Source organism: Haplochromis burtoni, unplaced genomic scaffold, assembly GCF_018398535.1.
Source record: "Haplochromis burtoni strain Fernald_Lab_line unplaced genomic scaffold, NCSU_Asbu1 Contig_224, whole genome shotgun sequence".
NCBI lineage: Eukaryota > Metazoa > Chordata > Actinopteri > Cichliformes > Cichlidae > Haplochromis > Haplochromis burtoni.
Genome location: NW_024582585.1, coordinates 711,209 through 732,986, shown reverse-complemented (window position 1 = coordinate 732,986; position 21,778 = coordinate 711,209). Strand labels below are relative to the sequence as shown.

The 21,778-nt window shown below is 41.8% G+C and overlaps 2 protein-coding genes across 3 annotated transcripts in view; both read right to left on the bottom strand.

Annotated features, from left to right (window-relative positions):
• Positions 1-1,233, bottom strand: part of flncb (filamin C, gamma b (actin binding protein 280)) — a gene marked incomplete in the record, with an annotated part of 57,174 nt that extends 55,941 nt beyond the window's left edge. Inside the window, 1 exon segment of the mRNA XM_042226719.1 lies at positions 389-1,233. Coding sequence (XP_042082653.1) covers positions 389-764 — 376 coding nt within the window.
• Positions 1,234-3,155: 1,922 nt separating this feature from the next.
• On the bottom strand, positions 3,156-21,085 carry LOC102291160 (coiled-coil domain-containing protein 136). 2 transcript variants are annotated; one of them, XM_005937091.3, is made up of 10 exons: positions 20,958-21,085; positions 18,724-18,924; positions 17,608-17,907; positions 17,150-17,224; positions 16,257-16,550; positions 15,873-15,987; positions 13,698-13,899; positions 12,407-12,541; positions 9,740-9,854; positions 8,116-8,224 (listed from the first exon to the last, which is right to left on the bottom strand). In XM_005937091.3, the coding sequence occupies exons 2-9, from the start codon at positions 18,773-18,775 to the stop codon at positions 9,750-9,752; spliced, it is 1,278 nt and encodes a 425-aa protein (XP_005937153.1). In that variant the 5' UTR covers positions 18,776-18,924; positions 20,958-21,085; the 3' UTR covers positions 8,116-8,224; positions 9,740-9,749. The 2 variants fall into 2 exon arrangements, with proteins under 2 accessions (XP_005937154.1, XP_005937153.1); XM_005937092.3 differs by lacking the exon at positions 9,740-9,854 and having other exon boundaries at positions 3,156-8,224.
• Between the last annotated feature and the right edge of the window lie 693 nt (positions 21,086-21,778).

Genomic DNA, 21,778 nt, shown 5'->3' with positions numbered 1-21,778 from the left:
CTCTGAGCCCTCCCGAGACCTTTTGCAAAAATCACATACTCTGTACTTGGGTGAAATTTAAAAGCAGGCTTTAATAATTCTGACTTTTTATCCTTAAAAATAAGAAACTCTTTGAATGAATCCACTGATGAAACTGTACGCACTGAACAGCTGTGAACACCTGGATCTCCACACACCTGTGAGCCACACCTGTGACCTGTCAGTCACAAACCGATGCCACACGTGATTACCTTTGTAAAAACCCCTTTTATGAAAGAAACCAGCAGTTAGGCTGACTGTTTCCAGGTCTCTCTCTCTCTCACACACACACACATACAAATACACACCGTGCGTAAACTTTGCGTAAAAACTCTCCAAACGCGCCTCTGTCTCGGTTTTACGCACTCACCGATGGAGACCAATTTGATGTGCTCCCTTTCCAGGAACTCCAGCGCCACGGACACGTTCTCCAGCTTCATCTGCCTGAAGTTGGGTCTGCTGTGGTACTTCCGGTACATCTTTTTCTGGCTTAGCACCTCCAGCAGCCCTATTAACTTTAGCCCATCGCTTAGGTCCTTCTGCAGGTCGTTGATGCGTTTGTTGATCACCTTCAGGTGCTCGTTGCACCACCTAGTGAAGGTGTTCTGCTGGATCTTCTTCCACGGGGCGTCCTCGGCCAGGTCCTTCTCGGTGGCCGGCATCTCCTCCTCCTCCTCGCCGATGTCCGCGGTGCTCTGGTAGAACTGCTGGGGCTCCAAGTAGCTGTTGTTGCTCATCATGGACATGCCTTTTATAGCACCGAGCGCAGTGGGAAGAGAAGGAAAGGCAGAAAAAAAAGAGAAACGGGGCAGTGGAAGCGGAGGGGCAGTGCCCAGCGCGCGGGGAGGGAGCTTCACGGAGCTGTGCGTAAAGAGGCGCGCATGCAGACCCGAGGTCACTCCTGTGGCTCACACTCTCAGAGAAAGAGGAGGCTCAGGAGGAAGAGTGAATAATAGTCTGCTTTTGTCCTCCGGCTGGCTTGGCTGTGGTCACACGCGGGTGGCGTCGTGGACAGAGTGGGGCTGTGCAGCTGCGGGAGCGTGAAGCGAGGTTTAAAGGCTCGGCGTCACTGCGCAGGACTCCCAGGAATGCCCCTGCCATGACCATATACTACTGCGGCCCGGGCATCCTGCGGCTCGCAGGACACCGAGACCGCAGATCATTGGTCGGCGCGGAACAGGGGGGTGGAGACACGCTGGACACCCCCAACCAGGACACCCCCATCTACCCCACCCCGACAGCCGGACCCGGGGCTCCACAGCCGCTCTGACACCGCCGGGTATTTTTAGAGTCCTCAAACCTGGAGAGACACCCTGAGGAGGGACATGACATCACCATCAGACAGCGAATCAAATCACTGCATGACATTTAAACAACAAAGCATAAATAAAAAACATCAAAGTTTACTTCAGTTTGGAAATACATATCATATCTGAAAATACAATAGACTCTGTGATAATGATTAATGACAATTAATGGTATCTACAATGGAGGTTAGGTGTTTACAGTTAATTGAATGAGGTGTTGCTGCTTCTTGCAATTCCATTGGCTGCCAAATGGAGGCGCGGCAAACTGAAGCAAGCGAGAGAGGAAGAAAAATTCCATGCTGCGTTTTTGAAGAATAAAACAAACTGAAGAGATTTATTGACGTAAACAGCAGCGCCCCCTGCTGAGCACAGTCTGCTTCTACGTGAAACAAGCTGAACTTGACCCAGAGTGAAACCCAAGATCAGCTCTGCAATAATCACATACAGATGTGTGCAGTTACAGCTTTATAAGAGCTGCTGGTTTTAGTCCAACTGTGTTGAACATCAGCCTAAAATGTGCTCGCTGTGGCTGTACATAGTCTATAGTCTTTATACACAAAAAATGTCCACAGTGATGATTCTAGTGGGTTGAGTGGATTAAAAAGTGACAAGTGACACAGTGGCTCACTGCATTCATGCTGTGGAATCGTGGGCTCGTTGAACATGTGTGTGAAAACATGAAAGTAGTGTTTTGAGTTTAAATGTGTGGCATCAGGCGTATTTCCTGTGTGTCACGTTTAGAGACTTACTATAAAAACACAAGACAGGAATAAAGACTCACCGTGAGTCTGAAAATATCTGCGTCCAGCTCAGATATCACGAGAGGAAAACAGCAGCTCACATCTAAAGTGTAAATATGGAGCCAAACTAAATTTAACAGCGAGTGCCGCCGTGATACACTCATCATCCTCTCAGAGCAGACAGTTTACCAGAGTTATCACCACTTATTACGGTCATGACTTCACTCCTGATTCCTACTCTTTTTTTCCCTTCACCATGAACTGAATAAAGAAGATGGAAGTAGCCATCATGATGTCACCATGAAGCAACTTTTTGACCACTAGGTAGCCCCGCCCTAAATCATTCCTGGTTTTGTGGTCTTTTCTGGCTCTAATGGGACCTTTTGGTTTGGTTTGGTTTGGTTTGATCCACCACACAGCTGCCACAACTATGATGGTGACACAAGGTTTCACAGCAGAAACTGACACAGCATCAGATGACAGAGTAGATAGAGCATTAGAACATGGTATACTATGGCCATAAAGGGATGGACATGGTCAGCAACAATACTCAGCTACGATGCTGTATTTAAACTGTAAACTGTGTTGCTCAGGTGACAAAAGCGGGTCAATAAAATATCCTTCACACCATCACACCACCAGCAGTCTGAAATACTGGTACAAGGCAGGATTGATAAATGACTTCATAATGGCTGTTTTCACCAAACTCTAAACTTACCATCTGATTGTACTAGCAGGAATCATCATCAGACCAGGAAACGTTTTTTTGTCTTCTGTTGTCCAGTTTTTGTGAGTCTGTGTAAACTGTAGCCTCTCTGTAGCTTCCTGTTATTAGTGAACAAAAGTGGTACATGTGAGGTCTTCTGCTGCTGGAGCCCAGTTGCTTCAAGTTTAGACCAGCCTCTCTAGCACCAACAACCAAGCACTTCAGCAGGTCATTGTCACGATGTCTACATACCTAAAAGCAATAAGTTGCTGCCATGTGATTGGTTGAATAGATAATTGCATGGTTGAAACAGGTGCATGTAATGTCTCAAGGTTGTTTTTACCAGTAATTCTGAAAATATACCATAATGCTGAACACATGAAAGACAAGGAAAACTATGTTTATTTGTATTAGATCATTTAACAAACATAAAATACAGTCCCAGACAGATGTTATCATGGTGCAAAAACATCAAGAACAGAGATCAAAAACAAAGAAGAGAAACAGCAGCCAGATGACAGTGATGTTCCGCTTTTTTGCGGCTCAGATTCAGGACGCCAAAGTAGAAGCAGAGTTCATACAGCACACCTGATACTTGACAGTAACACCTGACGCACAATCAGCAGTGAAATCTGAGGAGTTTAAACAGTCAGACATTTTAAAATCTTTTCTGATGGTTCAGTTTCACCGTGGTCTAAGTACGCATCCAGGATGAACCTAGCTTTGCAAAAAGGCTGGAACTCAGGGACAAACTGACAGCTATCAGTGTCTTCTGTATTTTCTTTTTTAAATCTCATTGGCAGTTTCCCCCTATGTGTTTAACATCCTAATCAACTCTGAGCTTGGCTAATCACGTTTAAACATATGAACACTTGTCCCACCCCCAAAACAAAATAAAACTAAACAAAACAACAAACCATAACATTCATTTTTATACCAACTAGCATGATGTTGAATAAATCTATTGCTAACTACCAAATAAATCCCAAAATATGGAAAAAACATTTAGCATACTATCTTTAGTTATGCTGGCTAACATATTAAGCTAGGCTAAGCTAATTTTATAAACACCAGTTACAAAAAACTACAACAATACCTGTCAGTACTAGATGAAACTAGCGTAATGCCTGCAGTGGCTAATAACAACAAAAATATCACTTAGCTAATAAAACATGCCAGTATTTCAGCAGCTACACGGACTTGTGCTAAATTAGGCTGAACTAGCTGCTACTGATAGATAACTATAATAATAAACTGCTATTTCCATTAGACACAGCTGCGCGGCACAACACCAGTTAGAAACCAGCAGGAAAACATGTTGCGTTAAACTGTTTGTAGTTCTATAAGTTAAACTAGTTCAGTGACAATGTCTTTAGCTGTGTGCCACATAAACTTAATGTAAACCATCATGTAGATGTTAAGGTGCTCCCATGGTTCCAGTGTTCATGCTCAGCTTGGTTAAACCCAGACGAAACTAAAATCCACCATAAAAACAATTGGCTAATAACACAGTCTGCATCAGCTAATGGAAGAATTGGATTTTAGCGCTCATGCTACAGCTTGGCTGAAGCTGCTACAGCGGCTACATCTACTCTTCTAATTTCATGCAAAGTCACTATTCCTCTAAACCTAACATGCAGGATGGAGATACTTACTGGGAGCTAACGTTTGTGCTAAGGATGGACGGATTCAGGATATCACTGATAAAACAAAATATGCCTTTTCACTTTTACATTTAAATTTTGTGAAAAGAGAACAACAAAAGGATCAGATAAGTACTAGTTCTGTTTTCAGAAGTACATAAAAACTATCACAGACCTCCAGAAATTGATATCAAGTGCAAGTTACTGTGGCAGAAACAACAGCAGATAAACTGACATATTTTGTATTTTGATTATATTATTGTGACTTTTGTCAAGATAACTCCAACACAGACATACGAGAACCATCAGAGGAGATTTGGTGGCCTAACAGGAAGCTCAGATGTTTGAGAAGTTTTCAAAGTAAATCCATATTCACACAATAGATGAAAGAAAGTTTTTAAAATTGTTCTATAAATTCAGATGTGATTTCTGCATAATGGACAAACAGTCTGAGTTGTGCTGCTGTATATTAATGTATCAGGAAACCAATAATCAGTCCACCCCCAGACTCTTCTTAATGCTAGATTTGCAAACATCTGACAAACTATCACATACTTATTGTCACAGAAGCTGTAGGAAAATTATGCACTTTAAAACAGAACAAAGAAGAAACCAAGCGGAAGAAAAATCAGAACAAAGCACCTGATCAAAGCAAAGATACCAAGACGGTACAGAGGAACACCGGCATGCAGCTTTTAGGAAGATTTTTGTAATTTTACTGACATAATAATAAAAAAATAGTATCGAGTTTGTATTCACAGTAAAACACAGATTTAAAAACATTCTGGAGGAATTGATTCAGTGCCAGTTAAGGTCGTGGAAGTCTCGATTAAATTACATATTTTCAGACACATTTTTAACACAAGACCTGCAAAGACAACACTAAAGACAGTGAGAGCCCTGATACAACACAAAACCAGATTCAAGCCCAGGAAATACCAAAAACACTAGCAGGTCAAATATAGGTTATAACTATTAGTATTTTATGTTCTAAAATATCAGATAAAATTAGTTGAAACTCACTGATCAAAATGATTAAATAATGTGCAACTCAACATCTGTCTAATTATCTCATTAAATTTGACTTAGCTAGTGACATTAATGAGATAATAATTTTTTGTTCCTAACTGGTTTCCCTTTTCTGGCAGTAATGGGCTTTCATACCTTTAATTTGAGTAAATAAGTACATTAAAAAAAGTTACCCCGTGAAAGTTGTGTGGCAATAAAGTCTTTATCTTGACTAACCTTTCATATATATTATTGTTTTTTTTTTCTGCTGGGAGCTGACCTACACATATTACTAAGAAAACTTCACAACATCAGTTAAATGTGTAAAATATGTTTTTCCTTCAGCAAGTGTCTTTAAAGTAGGCTACACGTGTTTGTCATGCAAAATGTTTATAGGAGCTCCTAACAGCACATGCTACTAGTTGTTTTAAACAATACAGTATAATAGCCTGATCAAACTTCGGATTTAATTATTAATTAATTTAAATAATCTTAAATTAATTAATAAGCCTTTATTAATTTTAAATTCCCATAGTTTGTTAAAGCCCTGCTTTATCAAATTAATGCTTTTAATATCTTCAGTCAAGTACACGTGTCACAGTTCAATCTTCATTTGCAGTGCCATATGTTGTAAAGAAACTGGAATGTCTGAGCTAGTTGTTATCTTACTGAAACAAGTTTGACAGAAATACCTTGTTCCACCCTGAAAGGGATCACAGTCATCTGAACAGCTTATTCTTATTTTCTAGGATTATTTGGTCTCTATTTAAATGTAAACATAACTTAGGAACCATAAAGTTTGAAATGTGTGCAAAAGCAAAAAAGAGATGTATTTGGGTATCTCCCACAGTAAATTTTTTTTTAAAGCTTACAGAAAAAAACGTGTTTATTCAGAAGGATGATCTGAGGCATCTGAGAAGTTTGATCAACCAAAATGCAGATGCAGACTTCTCTTTGGGGTTTTACATTAAGTGCTGAATTTTTGCCGCCCCTTTCAGACAAGATCCATCCCAGTTTTTATTTTCTACAGAAGAAAAAAAATAAACAAAACAATATTCACTGTTGGAATCTAAATAAAACTTTGTGTCCTTATCACTGTCATTTTGAATTCAGTGAAAGGTGTTCCACTACATGACATCATTTCTGGTCCTCCTCCATTATTATTTGTAAATAGATATTGCCCAGTGCCCTTATTTGATTAGGACTGTATATGAGCTTAACTTCTATCATTTTTCAATTAATCAAATTTTCATGAAATTCATTTTGCTGCATTGTGCTCAACTGTTAGATGTAAAATAATGTATCATCTGCATACATAAAATTTGGACTTTTTTAGTAAAAAAGTAATTTGCTGTTTAATCATTATAGTTTTCAGTTCATTACGTTTTGATCAAACTCTGCTCTTCGTAAAAATAAAGAAAAGTGTCATCTGCATACACAATCTAAAATTTGCATGTTAAGTAACACCAGCATTTGCTGTGTTTTGATTTTAATCACATTTTCTACAACATGCTAAAAATGAACAACAAAAAAATCCCCTTAGCTTTATTTCAGAGAAGGAGGAAAGTGTCTGTTCAAAAATAAATCAATAAATAAATCAATGAAAACCATCTGCTACACCTAACTGTGCAAAATAAAAACAACTCTGGCACAATCTGAATTTAAACACAGTGTAATCAGTCCACAGAAATTATCTCTCTTTAGAAATGAGCTTTAGGAAATATATTTTTTTAAAGTGCTATTTTACTTTTATAGATAGTCATACTACACATTTGAAAAACAGAAATCCAGACATGTAAACGGATTTATAAGAAGTGAGGAAGGTAAAATAAAGCTAATCCTAGTGTTTCATGCTACAAACCAGACCTGCTGAAACTTAACACTGATTAAAGTTAATCAGCGTTAAGTTTCTGACAAATACATGATCAGATGATGTATAACATTAAGAAGGAAGGAAGGCAGTATTTGAAGCGCTAAACAATCAAGTTTTATCTGCTACTGTTTTCTCCTTTATCAGTAAGTGCAAAGTACTCCTTAAACTCACCAGGACAGAAATAAGGCAAATAATTTTAAAGCTGAAGGAAAATATAATAACTCAAGTCATTTTTAAAGTAAAAATGTGCTACTTTTTCAGAGTGTTGCCTTTAAATTAATGACCCTTTTGTTTTGGACTGCTGTTTGATCAAATCTCATTTTAATGAATAATCACCAAAACTATTCAAGTGAGTAAGCATGTTTTATCAGTAAGTTAATTAGATCATTTCACCCCATGAGTTTATATTTTCCATTTTAACACTGAATGTAGAGACATTTTTTTTTTATATGTAGCATCCACTAACACGAAAGTGAAACTTAGTCCATTGTCTTCACGAACCTCATGACAAGCTACTTCTGGTACTTCTGGAAGATACAACAAAATGAGATATTCTGTTCAACTCTTGAACTGTGATGGTGAGTAATCAATAAATCAACCGCTTGACCATCTGCGCAGAGCTGACCTGCAGGAAGAGTAAAGAATCATAGTAGACGATGTCGGGAATTCCTATTGCTTTCCCCTCCAGCACTCACTGACGTCTGTGGCATTTGGTCAAAGAGTCGTGGAGATGCAACAAGCAGACATCAGGATGGTCACATGTATGAGGGCAGCACTGGATGGATGACGGCAATCCCACAATCCTACAGTTCACCGTGAGGTCGCTTCCTGTGTACTCCTCAAGCCCTGGTGAAACTAGGGACAACCAGAACAACAATGGCTGCCACGGCGACTGCCACCACTGCCAGGTTCCAGCCTTCACAGTCGCGCTGCCGGGAGACGACAAGACAGGTTAGAATAAAATTAATTTATAAGCACATTAGGTTTTAGCCACATGCTGGATATTTTGGAAACTTTAAATGGAGTTTGAAACTTTATTTTGACTTTGCAGTTCTTTTCCATTTGGATGAACCAAATAATGGAAATGTCTATAAAAAAGGGGACAATGCTTTTTATAAAAGAGCACTACATTCTGACCTCCCACCACATTTTGAATGTGCTTGTAGGATCTGGTCCAGAGGGGTGAAGAAATCAGGTGGCCCCTGAAGCAGAGCCTCTTCAACCTCTGCATATTCTAAACACATATGCAAAGAACCCACACAAATTGACAGCAAAAAATACTGAATATGACCATAAGCAAAGTTTTAGTGTGGAGCCTTTAAGATGTTTGGGAACTTTTAGATGTTCTGCGAATCCATTCGTACTGGTCACAAATGAAGAGTGAGTGGCAGGTTATTCAGTATTTTTCTAACTACCTCTGTATGGCTGTGTTTAGGCGAAAGGTGAAGGACGTTTTTTGTGCCTCACAATTACAAACAGAGTCAATGCTAAGATGCAATCATACATAAACTGAAAATATTTAATCTTACAGAAAAAGTCCGTGCTGTGTCACAAGCAAAGACTCTTCTGATTCAAGATTTTCTTTACTGGCATTATGTTGCTAGAACATAACAAAAAATTACAGTGGTGCCCTCGGTGATAAAGAAAATACAAATAAGATAAATAAAGAAATAGATTTTCTTTAAAAAGATATAAAAGATAAAAGTACGGAAGAGGATTAGGGCCACTGGGGGAAAAAAAGAGTGGGAACGTCTTTTTCTTTCTTGTTTTCCAGAATTCCGAGAAAAAAGTATGAATTCTGACTTTTTTCTCGGAATTCTGACATTAATCTAAGAATTAAAGTGTAAAGATTACATTATTATGGGCTCTTTGATGGACAGATGGTAAATGGACCAGTTCTTATATAGTGCTTTTCTACTATGAGCTAACTTTGCACAACTTGGCTCATTCACACATTCACACCCATTCGCACAAGCGCTTCTTTCTATGCAAGTGTTTTCTATCTAACATTAACACAGATGATGGAGGCATCTGAGAGCAACTTGGGGTTAGTATGTTGCCCAAAGATATTTGGCATACAGAAAGCAGACGCGGATTGAACCACCAACCTTCCTTCATATTTGATTTGCTTCACAGAAACTCAAGCAACCTGACAAAACAAACTGAGCCCAGCATTAAATCAGTCGGGACATGAGCATGTAAAATCATGGCTGATGGAGGATGGAACACCCGGCACGACTGATGTACCACTACAGTTCAAACAAACAAGTAAAACCTGGATTTGAACAGAGATTGGGAAGTCATGGTGGCAGAGGTTTCCACTTTTAAACTCTTTAAATGACAGAGGGGTTCATCTGAAGCAATTGTTTCTTCATTTGTGGAAACAAATGCAGAGGCAGTTTTCCTTGAAAGTGCCTGGTAGAGAAAGAAGGTCATGGCCATACCTGGTCCCATCTAAGACGCCAGCTCCTCCCACCAGCACCAAATCAAGGCCACTATTACAATCATTCCTATGAAGGGGATGGAGAGAACAGGGGGCTCAGACTGGCGAGTGCAGTTCTGGGAAGAAGACAGAAGGTAGGAGTGTGGGGAGTATGGAGAGAGGAGAAAATGAAATAATCAGAATAATAAAGTCAGAGGGCGTGAGGGCGAACGGCAAGCAGGGAGCAAACGAAAACGAGTGATCTGATGTGAAATGACTGATAGGCAGGCAGGTCGATCATGAAAACTCATCAAATTTTCAGAGAATTTTTCAGTTTCTCGTGTAAATTTCATGTGAAACAGAAGAGACGGCAATCAGACAAAAAAATGGAAATGAAGTGAGGAAACTGAAAACTTAAAGACAAGATGGTGAGGTTTTTTTTTTGTTTTGTTTTGTTTGAAGTCTTTAACATTAAAACATCAGCATCTTGTCATTTCAAGACTTTTGGAGATCAAATCTGAAGCATCAGCAGCCCTGCAGGAGCTTTTGGGTAAGAACTACCAGGTCAGCTTTGGCTGTAGAGAGCCATCTTAAAAGTTGATGTGTTTCCTAACAAGTTTGTTAGCCTAGTGTTAGTATTCTCACAAGTGAGTTTATATCTCACTCGGTGGAAATATCCTAAATTCATCCTAAAATGTTTATATTTCACAAAGTGATATTTTCTGGAGGCCTGTGAAAAAATCCCATTTAATTTTTGCCAAGGGAAGGAGGAACTAATGTCAATGTTAAAGGCTGCTACTATCAAAATAATGACACCCCTGCAGTGCTGCATGGTGGATAAGAAATTGAATGAATTATCTGATGAAGAGGAGTGGATTGGGGACCAGGTCACTGTTTACAAAGTCCAAAGAAAAGAAAGGCAAGTGCCACAACAAGTTCTGAGTCAAACCTCATGTCAGCACTAGTGAATGCAAATGCTCGAGTCAGGAAAGTTCCTCAGCAAGTCTTAGAAAACCAAACTCTGTGTAGTTTTAGTTTTTAATTTTACAGTTTACATTTCAAATTACAAGTAGGAGTGTTGAAAGCATGGCTGGAGATCCAGATAAGGGTGAAGTCAAACAGCAGGTCTTGAGTGCTGACAAAGGATTATGATTTTCACAGCTATGCAAAAATCCATACCAGTTTAACTGCCCATGAAACTAGATAAGAAAGAACAATTAGTAAAACTACATTAATGTCTTAAAAATATAAAAGCCTGGATAACCACTAATTTAATGGTTGTAGATTTAGATAAAACAGAGGTTAGTGTACTCTGCCCTGAAAACCTTAGAAATATGGCATATAACCAGATTCTTACTCTGGTTGGCATAAACTTGACCTCCAGTAACACTGTGAGAAATCTTGGAGTCATTTTTGACCAGGATATGTCCTTCGATGCGCATATTAAATAGATATGTGGGACTGCTGTCTGCAATATCTCTAAAATTAGAAATATCCTGTCTCAGAGTGACGCTAAAAGCTAGTTATTGTATTTATTACTTCTAGGTTGAACTGCTGCAATTTGTTATTTGTATGCCCTAAGAACTTCCTGAAAATCTTTCAGTTGAACCCAAATGCTGCAGCAACAGTACTGACAGGTGGCCTCTCTTCATTTGCTCCCTGTTAAGAATCCAGAATTTAAAATCCTGCTCTTCACATTTAAGCTCTTAAATAATCAGGCCCCATGTCATTTTAATAACCTCATAGTACCATATCACCACATTAGAGCACTTTGTTCTCACACTGCAGGCTTACTTGTGGTTCCTAGAGTATTTAAAAGTAGAATGGGAGGCAGAGCCTTCATCTTTAAGGCCCCTCTTATGTGGAACTATATCAGACTAGATGGCTTGCCCCTCCCTGATCCTGGTTAGGCTGGAGGATTTTTCCTGTTAGACGGGAGTTTTGCTCCTCACTGTCACCAAATGCTGCTCCTTGGGGGGGGGGGGGGTGTCATCTGATTGTTAAAGTTTCCAATCTCTTTAATCCATTTGACATTATGAAAAATTAAAATCAGTTGAATTTCACATCCTACCTAGTGAACCCTCAAGTCAATTTGAGTCATAAGGTGTGAATTTATTTGTTCAAGTTTTGGAGTCTCCGGGAAGAATTGATTTACTGATGTTAAAGTAAAGAGTCCCAAACTGTTTGGACTGGTCTGTCTTGCAGGAGATGTTCCATATCAGATGAGCTGTAAATGTCCGTGTTCTTTGTTTTTGTATGAAATTCATTTTCAAGGGCTGTGCGATATAGGCGAAAGACCAGACAAAAGACAACGTGCCCTGAAGCGACAGACATTTAGAAGCTCACAGAAAAACTGTCAGAAACCGGCCACGAGCAGAGCTGAAAGCAAAATGATCCAGAGAGCGTTTGGGCTTAGCTGTTACCGGCCAACATGCACACAGTACAGACAGAGAGGCGTCATGTGACAGAGCACGGACCAGATTTTTTTTCTCTAAACACTTACCTGAAAATGTTCTGCTATGTTAATCTAAACCTCACCCTTTCCTCTCCAGAGGGAGGGAGTTTTAACCCTAATCTCTGTCAGGCATGGTTACTTGAGACCAAATAATCTATCAGTACTGAAATATTTTAACAGTGTAACATACCCAACTTCACTAAGCACCTGAGGCTTTTACCTGTGACCTCTCACCTGTGACTTCCTGCCCACCAGTTTTTGCAGCTCAGCCTTGCAGCGCTGCAGCTCCTGTTCAAGTGCCGCTCGCTCCCGCTGGCTGCAGTCATACAGCTGCTGAAGCTCGGCCAGCTCACCTTTCAAACCTTCACACTGAAGGAAGGACAGAAGAAACACAACAACAAATCAATAACAGATATTTATATAAGAGACAAAGATACTATGGGCAGGTCAGGACCTCTTTGGACTATTGGAAGATGCTGATTCCATACTGGGAACAGTCAAAGGAGCTTGCAAAGAAAAGCGTCTGGACTTCTTTAAGTTGCTTGAAGACGTTTCACCTCTCATTGGCATCCTCGAAAGAGTGTCCTTTATCCTTAAGATGCAGATGGACTGCTGAGTCTTGTCCTGTGGAGGTGGCTCTTCTGTGTTGTGCCATGCGCTTGTGAAGTGGCTGTTTGGTCTCTCCAATGTAGAGGTCTGAGCATTCCTCGCTGCACTGTACAGCATAAGGACACTCTTTCGAGGATGCCAATGTTCACATTTTGGACAGAGAGGACAGATGGTTTGAAAGAGGAGTGAAAGAAGCCATCTATGTCCACTGTGAGCGACCATCTTTGAACAGAGGCGGGGGTTTACGACACCAACTCTCTGCCATCTATAATCCAGTTTTGAGATCCCTTCCCAGACGCCTTAACGCCCACTCACATCCTGGGCCATCTGACCTCAGGAATTCGCATGATAAGGTGGGGCCAGGTTTCACAATGAACACACCCGAAACTCTGGCTGATTGGGACCCACACCCAGTTTCACACCTTGGCTCAGGCGATTAGAGGATCATCAGGGGGTCCTTTTGTCCCTCTGTGGGGGGAACTCCCACTAGGTTTATATCTGGGACTCTCCACCATTTGACCTTAGAACTGAAGAAGCTTCTCGGATGAGAGGTGAAACGTCTTCAAGCAACTTAAAGAAGTCCAGACGCTTTTCTTTGCAAGCTCCTTTGACTACGATGACCTGGATGACTGAGAACCTTCACAGACATACTGGGAACAATTTCCTACAATTTCATTAAACATGTACCATGACAGTAAAGCATGTTCCTATTCTATTCTATTCGAGTTACAACTGCCTGTTTTTTAATGTTGAAATGCTGAAATTTGCCATGCTGCTACAGATGACTGTTAAAGGTAAAATCAAAAGCTTTGCAATTCAAGATATCAACAGTCTTTCGATTAAACTGACCAAATATGATGTCCGTCTGTAGTAAACATCCAGATGTTTTAGCTCATAAACAGCAGTCACCTCTCACCTCTCTCTGGACCTTCTGCGCTGTCTCCTCAGCTTGTCTCAGTTTGACCTTCAGGATGCTGATCTCCTCCTGTATATCAGATGAGTCCTTCTGCTCAGGTCTGGACTGGAACACCGTGATATAAGAGTCCGCCTTCACCTGGTTGTCCTTTTCATATTCAGTACTGCCCTCCGCTCTGACTGCCAGATACACGTCATCACACCTGTTTGCCATTAGACAGAAGATCTGTTGGAACAGTAGCTTCAGGAGACAAAGTGAGATATATAATAACACCCTAAAAAAAAAAAAATAATACCCACTCGCCCCTGCAAGCGGTCTATCCTTCAAGCTCAGGTCCTCTACCAGAGGCCTGGGAGTTTGAGGGTCCTGCGCAGTATCTTAGCTCTTCCTAGGACTGCGCTCTTCTGGACAGAGATCTCCGATGTTGTTCCTGGGATCTGCTGGAGCTACACACCTAGTTAGGCAGTCACCGCACCTAGTGCTCCGATTACCACTGGGACCACCGTTACCTTCACCCTCCACATTTTCTCAAACTCTTCTCTGAGCCCTTGGTATTTCTCGAGCTCCTCGTGTTCCTTCCTGATGTTGCTGCCATTCGGAACCGCTACGTCTATCACTACGTCTCCTTCTGTTTGTCTACCACCACTATGTCCGGTTGGTTAGCCACCACCATTTTGTCCGTCTGTATCTGGAAGTTCCTCAGGATCTTAGCTCGGTCATTCTCCACCACCCTAGGGGGCGTCTCCCATTTTGACCTCGGGACTTCCAGGCCGTATTTGGCACAGATGTTCCTGTACACTATGCCGGCCACTTGGTTATGGCGTTCCATGTATGCCTTGCCTGCTAGCATTTTACACCTTGCTGTTATGTGCTGGATTGTCTCTGGGGCATCTTTACACAGCCTGCACCTCGGGTCTTGCGTGGTGTGATAGCCCCCAGCCTCTATGGATCTTGTGCTCAGATCTTGATCCTGTGCTGCTATGATTAGTGCCTCTGTGCTGTCTTTCAGTCCAGCTTTGTCCAGCCACTGGTAGGATTTCTGGATATCAGCCACCTCCTCTATCTGCCGGTGGTACATACCGTGCAGGGGCCTGTCCTTCCATGATGGTTCCTCCTCTTCCTCCTTATTCTTGGGTTTCTGCTGCCTGAGGTATTCACTGAGCACTCGGTCAGTTGGGGCCATCTTACTGATGTATTCGAGGATGTTTGTTGTCTCATCCTGGACTGTGGTGCTGACACTCACCAGTCCCCAGCCTCCTTCCTTCCGCTTAGCGTACAGGCTCAGGGTGCTGGACTTGGTGTGAAACCCATGGTCAGGAGCTTCCTTGTTCTGATGTCAGTGGCTTCTATCGCCTCCTTTGGCCAGCCTATTACCCCAGCAGGGTACCTGATAATGGACAGGGTGTAGGTGCTGATAGCCCGGATCTTGTTCTTACCGTTCAGCTGACTCCTCAGGACTTGCCTGGCCCTCTGCAGGTACTTGGTGGTTGCAGCTTTTCTAGCGGCCTCTTCATTGTTCCCATTTGCCCGTGGGATCCCCAGGTACTTGTAGCTGCCCTCTATGTCTGCAATGTTGCCTTTTGGTAGTTTGTTTCATGCATTTATTTTTTAAATAATTCTATTGAAGCATGGTTGAAAAGCAATGTCTGACTTTCACTGGTTGACATTTATAGAATTTTTATTTATTATTACTTTTGTCAGATTAAGGTTATTTCTGTGACCATTGTGAGATTTTCTTTTATTGACTGAAGGGTACCAACAATTTTGTCCACATCTGTATCTATTTAATATGCGCACTGAAGGACATATCCTGGTCAAAAATGACTCCAAGATTCACAGTGTCACTGGAGGCCAAGATAATGCCATCCAGAGTAAGAATCTGGTTATATACCATATTTCTAAGATTTTCAGGGCAGAGTAAAATAACCTCAGTTTTATCTAAATTTACAAGCGTTAAATTAGTGGTTATCCAGGATTTTATGTCTTTAGGACATTGCTGCAGTTTAACTAATTGGTGTGTTATCTGGCTTCATGGATAGATAAAGTTGGGTGTCATCTGCATAGCTGTGAAAGCCTCTGGTAGAAAACCCAAGCTTGAAGAATTTTCGCACATTTTAAGAGTCAGAGTGTCAGGTGTAGGTGGATGTTTTGACTGAAGCTGCTCAGGTCACTCACGCGTCTTGTTGTTGCAGTTCCTCCACCTTGTTGTTCAGCTGTTTGTTGTCACTAGTCAGATTCTGATGTTGGTCTGTCAGAGAGTTGAACTCGTCCTGCAGCTGAGTGACCTCACCTGTATCAGTAGACAAAGACTGATATCAGTATTGATTAACTGACTAATAATTGTCTTATTGATTCTAATGAAGAAACAAACACGTTATTACATCTCTGCATTATTGGTGCATCAGATGTTTGTTCACTTTGTTTCCTTCATCTCAGGTGATAAAGGTCCCATCTGTTAGTTACAGTTCTCCTACTTAGTTACAGTTACTAGTACTAAACCTTAGATAATGTAGGTTAATATTACTTAGAGTTATAGTTACTGTGTTTAGTTGCAGTTACCCTGTGTCAGTGTGCTGTGGCTCTTCATGCTCAGCTCAGCTCTCAGTGTTGTCACCTCAAGTTCGTACTCGGCTGTTGTGGCGTGCAGACGCTGTAGCTCCGCCCTCAGACGGCATAGCTCTTCCTGAAGGGAGGCAATGTCATTCTCTCTCTCTGCTGCTGCCTCCTCGGCTGCCTGCTGCAGCATTAGCACCTCCTCTTGAGCTGAGCGTAGCTCCTGCTGCACCTCCTCCAGCTCGCTTTCCTTCTCCTCCTCCAGACTGTCCATCTCCTCCTGGACTGAACGCAGCTGGGCTGAATGAGTCAGACAGCGTGAGAGAATTAGAGTGAGAGTCAATATCACAGTTTCAGAGTCTCAGAGAGTTAGAGAGTCAGAGTCAGTGAGTCAGTGTCAGTGAGTCCAAGAGTCAGAGGCCGAGAGAATCAGAGTCAGTGAGTCACTGTCTCAGAGAGTCAGAGTCAGAGAGTCAGTGTCTCAGAGAGTCAGTGTCTCAGAAAGTCAGTCTGAGTCAGAGTGTCAGAGAGTCAGAGAGTCAAAGTGTCAGAGAGCAAGAGAGAGTCAGGGAGCATCAGAAAATCAGAGTCAGAAAGAGTTGGAGGGTCATAGTCAGAGACAGTCGGAGAGATCAGAAAGTCACAGCGAGTCAGAAAGTCAGAGAGAGTCAGTGAGTCAGAGTCTCAGAGTGTCAGTGTCTTAGAGATCAGAGAGTCAGTGTCAGAGAGTCAAAGTGTCAAAGAGCCAGAGAGAGTCAGTCAGTGAGTCAGAGACAGTGAGTCAGACTCACAGTCTCAGAGTGTCAGACTCTCGGAGAGTCAGAGTCTGTGAGTCAGTGTCAGAGTGTCAGAGAATCAGAGTGTCATACTGTCAGAGTCAGGGAGGTGAAGGAGCTCACCTTGCAGCCTTTGGATCTGCCGGGTGAAGCTCTCGGCCTGGTGGGCGCTGGCCAGCCGCTCCTCCTCTAACAGACCTTTGAAAGGAGAAATGATATAGAATAGAATAGAATAGAATAGAATAGAATAGAATAGAATAGAATAATCCTTTAATTGTCCCACATGGGGAAATTTGGGTGTAACAGCAGCAAGAAAGACACATATACAAACAAACAGTACACAAGACACAGAACAGAAACATACACAGTTTTCACATATTTACATCAAGGACAAAGGTTACCAAAAACAGAGTACTGTACCGTTATTAAATTGAATAAAATGAAATACAGATAAGAGGAAAGTTACAGAGCTGATGTAAACCTCTATGTTTGTTGGGAGCAGTTTTGATTGTGCTCCTGCATAACAGGAGATGCAGAAGGAGTAACAACCATGAATATGAAGCAAAGTGACGTTTCCTCACCCTGTAGCTCCATGAAGCTCTCCTCATGTCTCTGAGACACCTCCCGTGTCTCCTCCAGCTCCAGCAGTAGCTGCAACACCTGAGCCTTCAGCTCCTCCAGCTCCTCTTCTTTACCTTTATCGCCGCCTTCCTCCTCCTCCTCCTCAGACTTCTCTTCCTTCACCTCTTTCTCATCCTCCTCCTGCCCCTTCTCTCCTTCACCCCCTGTCTCCTCCTTCTCCTCAAGGGACTCCCTCTCTTTGGCTGTGAGGGTATCTGCCAGCATGATGGGCTTCTCCTCCTTCAGCTCACAGAGCTCATCTGCTCAGAGAGGAAGGAGACAATGAAGAGGCAGAGGAGGATTTTTAACAAAGAGAGATGAAAATACACTTCTCTTATTTTGTAGGAGTTTCCAAATAAAACAATATTTATTTTAAAAGATTATAAAACCATGATGCACTTCTTTACTTGACCACCAGGGCTCTTCTTAATAAACCAGGTTTCTTCTTGTTTGTCACTGAAAGTCATACCCTTTATTTTAGTGGGAGATAAATACCGAAACTGTCTGAGGTTTTCAAGCAGGTTAACAGTTTTTATCAAATATCCTTGTTTTAAATACTTTAAAATCCTCTAAATTTACTCAATGTCCAAATTTTTTGTGTGCTGTGCTGCAGAGACATCTGCTGGATTTAACCTTTATTTAATCTGGTGCATCATTAACAGCAAATCATTTAAAGTGAGGGGCAGGAAAAAGGTAAACAACTGAATATACCTGACTTCACCTGGCAGCAAAACACCTTTAAATGTGTGTACCATCAGCATAAAAACAACAAAAGAGTTAAAATCCCATAAAATAAGATAATTCTAATATAATATTTCATATAAAGGAGAACGTGTTTCTCTTAAATCAAAAGTAATAATTTGAATTCCAGCGTGCACCTCAGTCTGCACCTTTGACACACATTTGAAATGTCTACACCTTGTTCTAGCCTCTATGGTTTTTATGTGAAACAGGAAGTGCTGAACATAATTAACAAGGTGAAGATAAAATAAATGTAAGGTAAAATAAATGGGACTAAAAATGAGGACTCTGATGCTTATCCCTTCACACAGACACACGCACACACAGTGACTGACCGGATGGGTCGAGGACCTCCTCGATGACAGGCGGCAGCCGGAAGGCATCCATGTTTCCTCTGATTGACGGGAAGCTATAGAGATGAGGGGGTCAGAGCTCCAGAGGGGTGAGGAGGGGAGAGAATGAGGCAGATGGAGCCCAGGAAGGGTCCTCACGCTCCGGGTAGAGAGAGCCACTGCAGCCCTTTCATCCTTCTGGAGCTGGGAGGGAAACACAGGGGGAGGAGGGAGAGGCGGTGAGAGCTGCGACAGATACTGCATCACGAGGAGGCGGGCAGCGTGCAGGCCTCAAACACGCACTCTATCTCCACATGTCTCACTCTGCAGCTCTGCTGCCTTTTAACCACCAACCCGCATAACCTCAGTGAGAGGGGAGCAAACACAGCATCTCTCTGCGGACACCACTGCCACAAGAACCAATCAACAGCTACCATGGGCGGCTGGTGTCATCTATACAGTTATAAATTGGGACCGCTCTTCATGACAAATGACTGAAATAAGAATTGACCACAGAGATCACCTGGACCACTGCATCCCTTAACTCTCAGTTTGCTGGTATGTTACCTACAAATAGTGCTAACCTTTAGCAGACTGTGAATAAAAGAGGGCTATCGGCTGTTTGCTTTGTGCCATCAGTTTTAGTAGTTTGACCCCTGAGGTGCTATGTTTTGTTTTCAGAGGGCAGAGCCTCACAGACACAAATACCTGTGCAGTAACATCCAATCAAAATCCTAGAATTTCACTGGTGACCAAAACTGGAGCTCAGACTTCTTGGATGGCCTGTTAGTAAAATTAAACATATGACTTATAAAAACATTTTCCCCCCATACAGACGTTATATTTGATATGAACCCCAGATAAACTTTTGCAGTCTCCTTCTTTTCCAGCTTATAAATCTATGTCATCTGCATGTAGAAACACTCTTATTCTTCCCATTCCTGTCTTTTACTTCCTTTTACTTATCTTTATGATGTAACAGAAGTAAAATAGTTTCAGGAAGTGGGAAATTATGTACAGCGCACAAACCAGTTTCTATCCCGTCTCAGACTGTAAACATGTTTATTTTAACAATGAAGTCTATTGGTCCTGGGTCACTCCTGGAGCCTCTAGTGGAAACTAGAAGAACTGCTAGTTTGGAGCTTCAGTGCTAGCTTCATTTATTAATCTTGGAATGTGTTTTACGGTTCTGTGCAGTGCTTGTTCTTCATCAGTGTGGCCTTTGATGATCGTTTAGAGAGGTTTGTTGGTCTCCAGAGATTGGTTGGTTGGGAAAGGCTGTCAGATTTAAGGCTGCGGTTGTGTTTACCTGGAGCTTGGTATTCAGATTATATTTATTTAAAGTTTAAACCCTTCAGAGGAAACGATCCACCTGATTTCATGACTTAAACCTGAATGTCAAACTGCTCCTCTGCTGAGATTTTAAAACACTCTAACTGTAAATATTTTCAGGGACGAAGCGCTGACGAGAACACACATCACATTTCCCGATTGAAAGGATGTAAAGCTAACTTGAAACCTTCAGTCACACTGCAAGTACTCATGCATTCTGCATGTAAGTGCAGCCGTTCAGGGATAGTTTAAAGGGACTAGCACACATTTCTGTCTGATGCCAGGCTTCTACAAAACACTCCAAAACACACAAAAGACTAGAAAAACAGACACAGCATGATCAAGTAGGACAAAAAGACTGATGAGAACACGGTGCTGATACAGAAGCATCGATTAGCTTTAACACCTCAGAGTTCCCAGCTGACGTGGAAACTCAAACATGAACACTGAGACACAACCAGGAACAGCTTCAGCAATGTTAATCTGATATATCTGCGGAAACTCCTCATGTTGAAGGTTTTACACTGAGAGCAGCTCTGACATGAGCTGGACTACAATCTTATCCTCACTATTACACATTAATACCACCATGTCATCACCCTCTATATGTGCTCTGTATGTGCTGTCCTGCTGCTGATATTAAAGTCCTCATTCATTGGTCTGTGTCATTTCGTTGAGCTTGCACTGTGACCATAAAGCCTGAAATCTCCCTGTTTCCCTGTCATTGTGCCTTCATAAAGGAAAAGTTTAAATGTCATTCCTTGGATTTTCTGCTGGAACATCCTCTCCCTGCCTCATTGCAGTTTTAAAATGCTAAACTCTTCCATTAGATTCAGCTAACAGGCTGTGGCACGACCTTTTTCTGCTGCTCAAACACAACACACACATGCAGGATGAAGACGTACCTGATGCAGATCTGCTCGTCTCTGAACCACTCTCTGTGGTTTCAGGCTTTGCTGCAGACCTCCTCCTCCTCTTCCTCCTCCTGTTGTCCTATATTTCCTCCTCAGCTGCTCTCTCAGCGTGATGCAGAGTGACGTCACTACATGCTACAGACGGACAGAGGCCATGATGTGAATGCACAATCAGCCTACATGACGTCATTTATTAACCCATTCCTGCCTCTGATCTGCAGTCAGTGAAACTGAAGACGTGTGAGTGGCTGCAGCTGCAGACATAACAAGGATCACATTTCTGTGGCCCAGGTTATGATTCACCAAGTGGTCAGACAGAAACAGTGTTCAACTCTAACAAGGCCATGTGAAGCAAAACAAACACAATAATGACAAACACTGATTTTATTTCAGTCTTGATACAGAAAAAAAAAGACTGATATCAGTATTGATTAACTGTCTAATAATTGTTTTAATGGGGAATAATTGTCTTATTCCCCATTAAAAGTAATGCTTCACTGCGGTTTTAGTCTCAGCTGAAAGTCTCTGGGTCGCACCTGCAGGAGAGATTTAACACAAGGTGACACAGACGCTCTGCAAGACTCGTTGGCTCTCAGTCGACTGCCGGTGAAAATGGAAACGCTGCAAACTCGCTCACTTCTGTTGCTAGGCAACACAAATCCAGGCTGGATAACATTAAAGGCCACAAAGATGAGAGAGGAGGGAAATGAAAGCTGAGCACCGACCTCCCAAAGATCCAGGAAGCTGCAGGGTTAAAACTAAAACTCCACCTGAACGTTCAAAATCCCCACAGAGACAGAAACCAGAATCAC

Bases quoted from the DNA above. Each gene is read 5' to 3' on its own strand.
- LOC102291160 (XM_005937091.3), bottom strand. From the start codon at position 18,775: ATGGATGCCTTCCGGCTGCCGCCTGTCATCGAGGAGGTCCTCGACCCA. The intron at 16,551-17,149 runs GTGAGCTCCTTC...TGACTCATTCAG, and splicing joins GCAGATCCAAAGGCTGCAAG to CCCAGCTGCGTTCAGTCCAG. The intron at 12,542-13,697 runs GTGAGAGGTGAC...TCCTTCCTTCAG, and splicing joins CGCAGAAGGTCCAGAGAGAG to TGTGAAGGTTTGAAAGGTGA.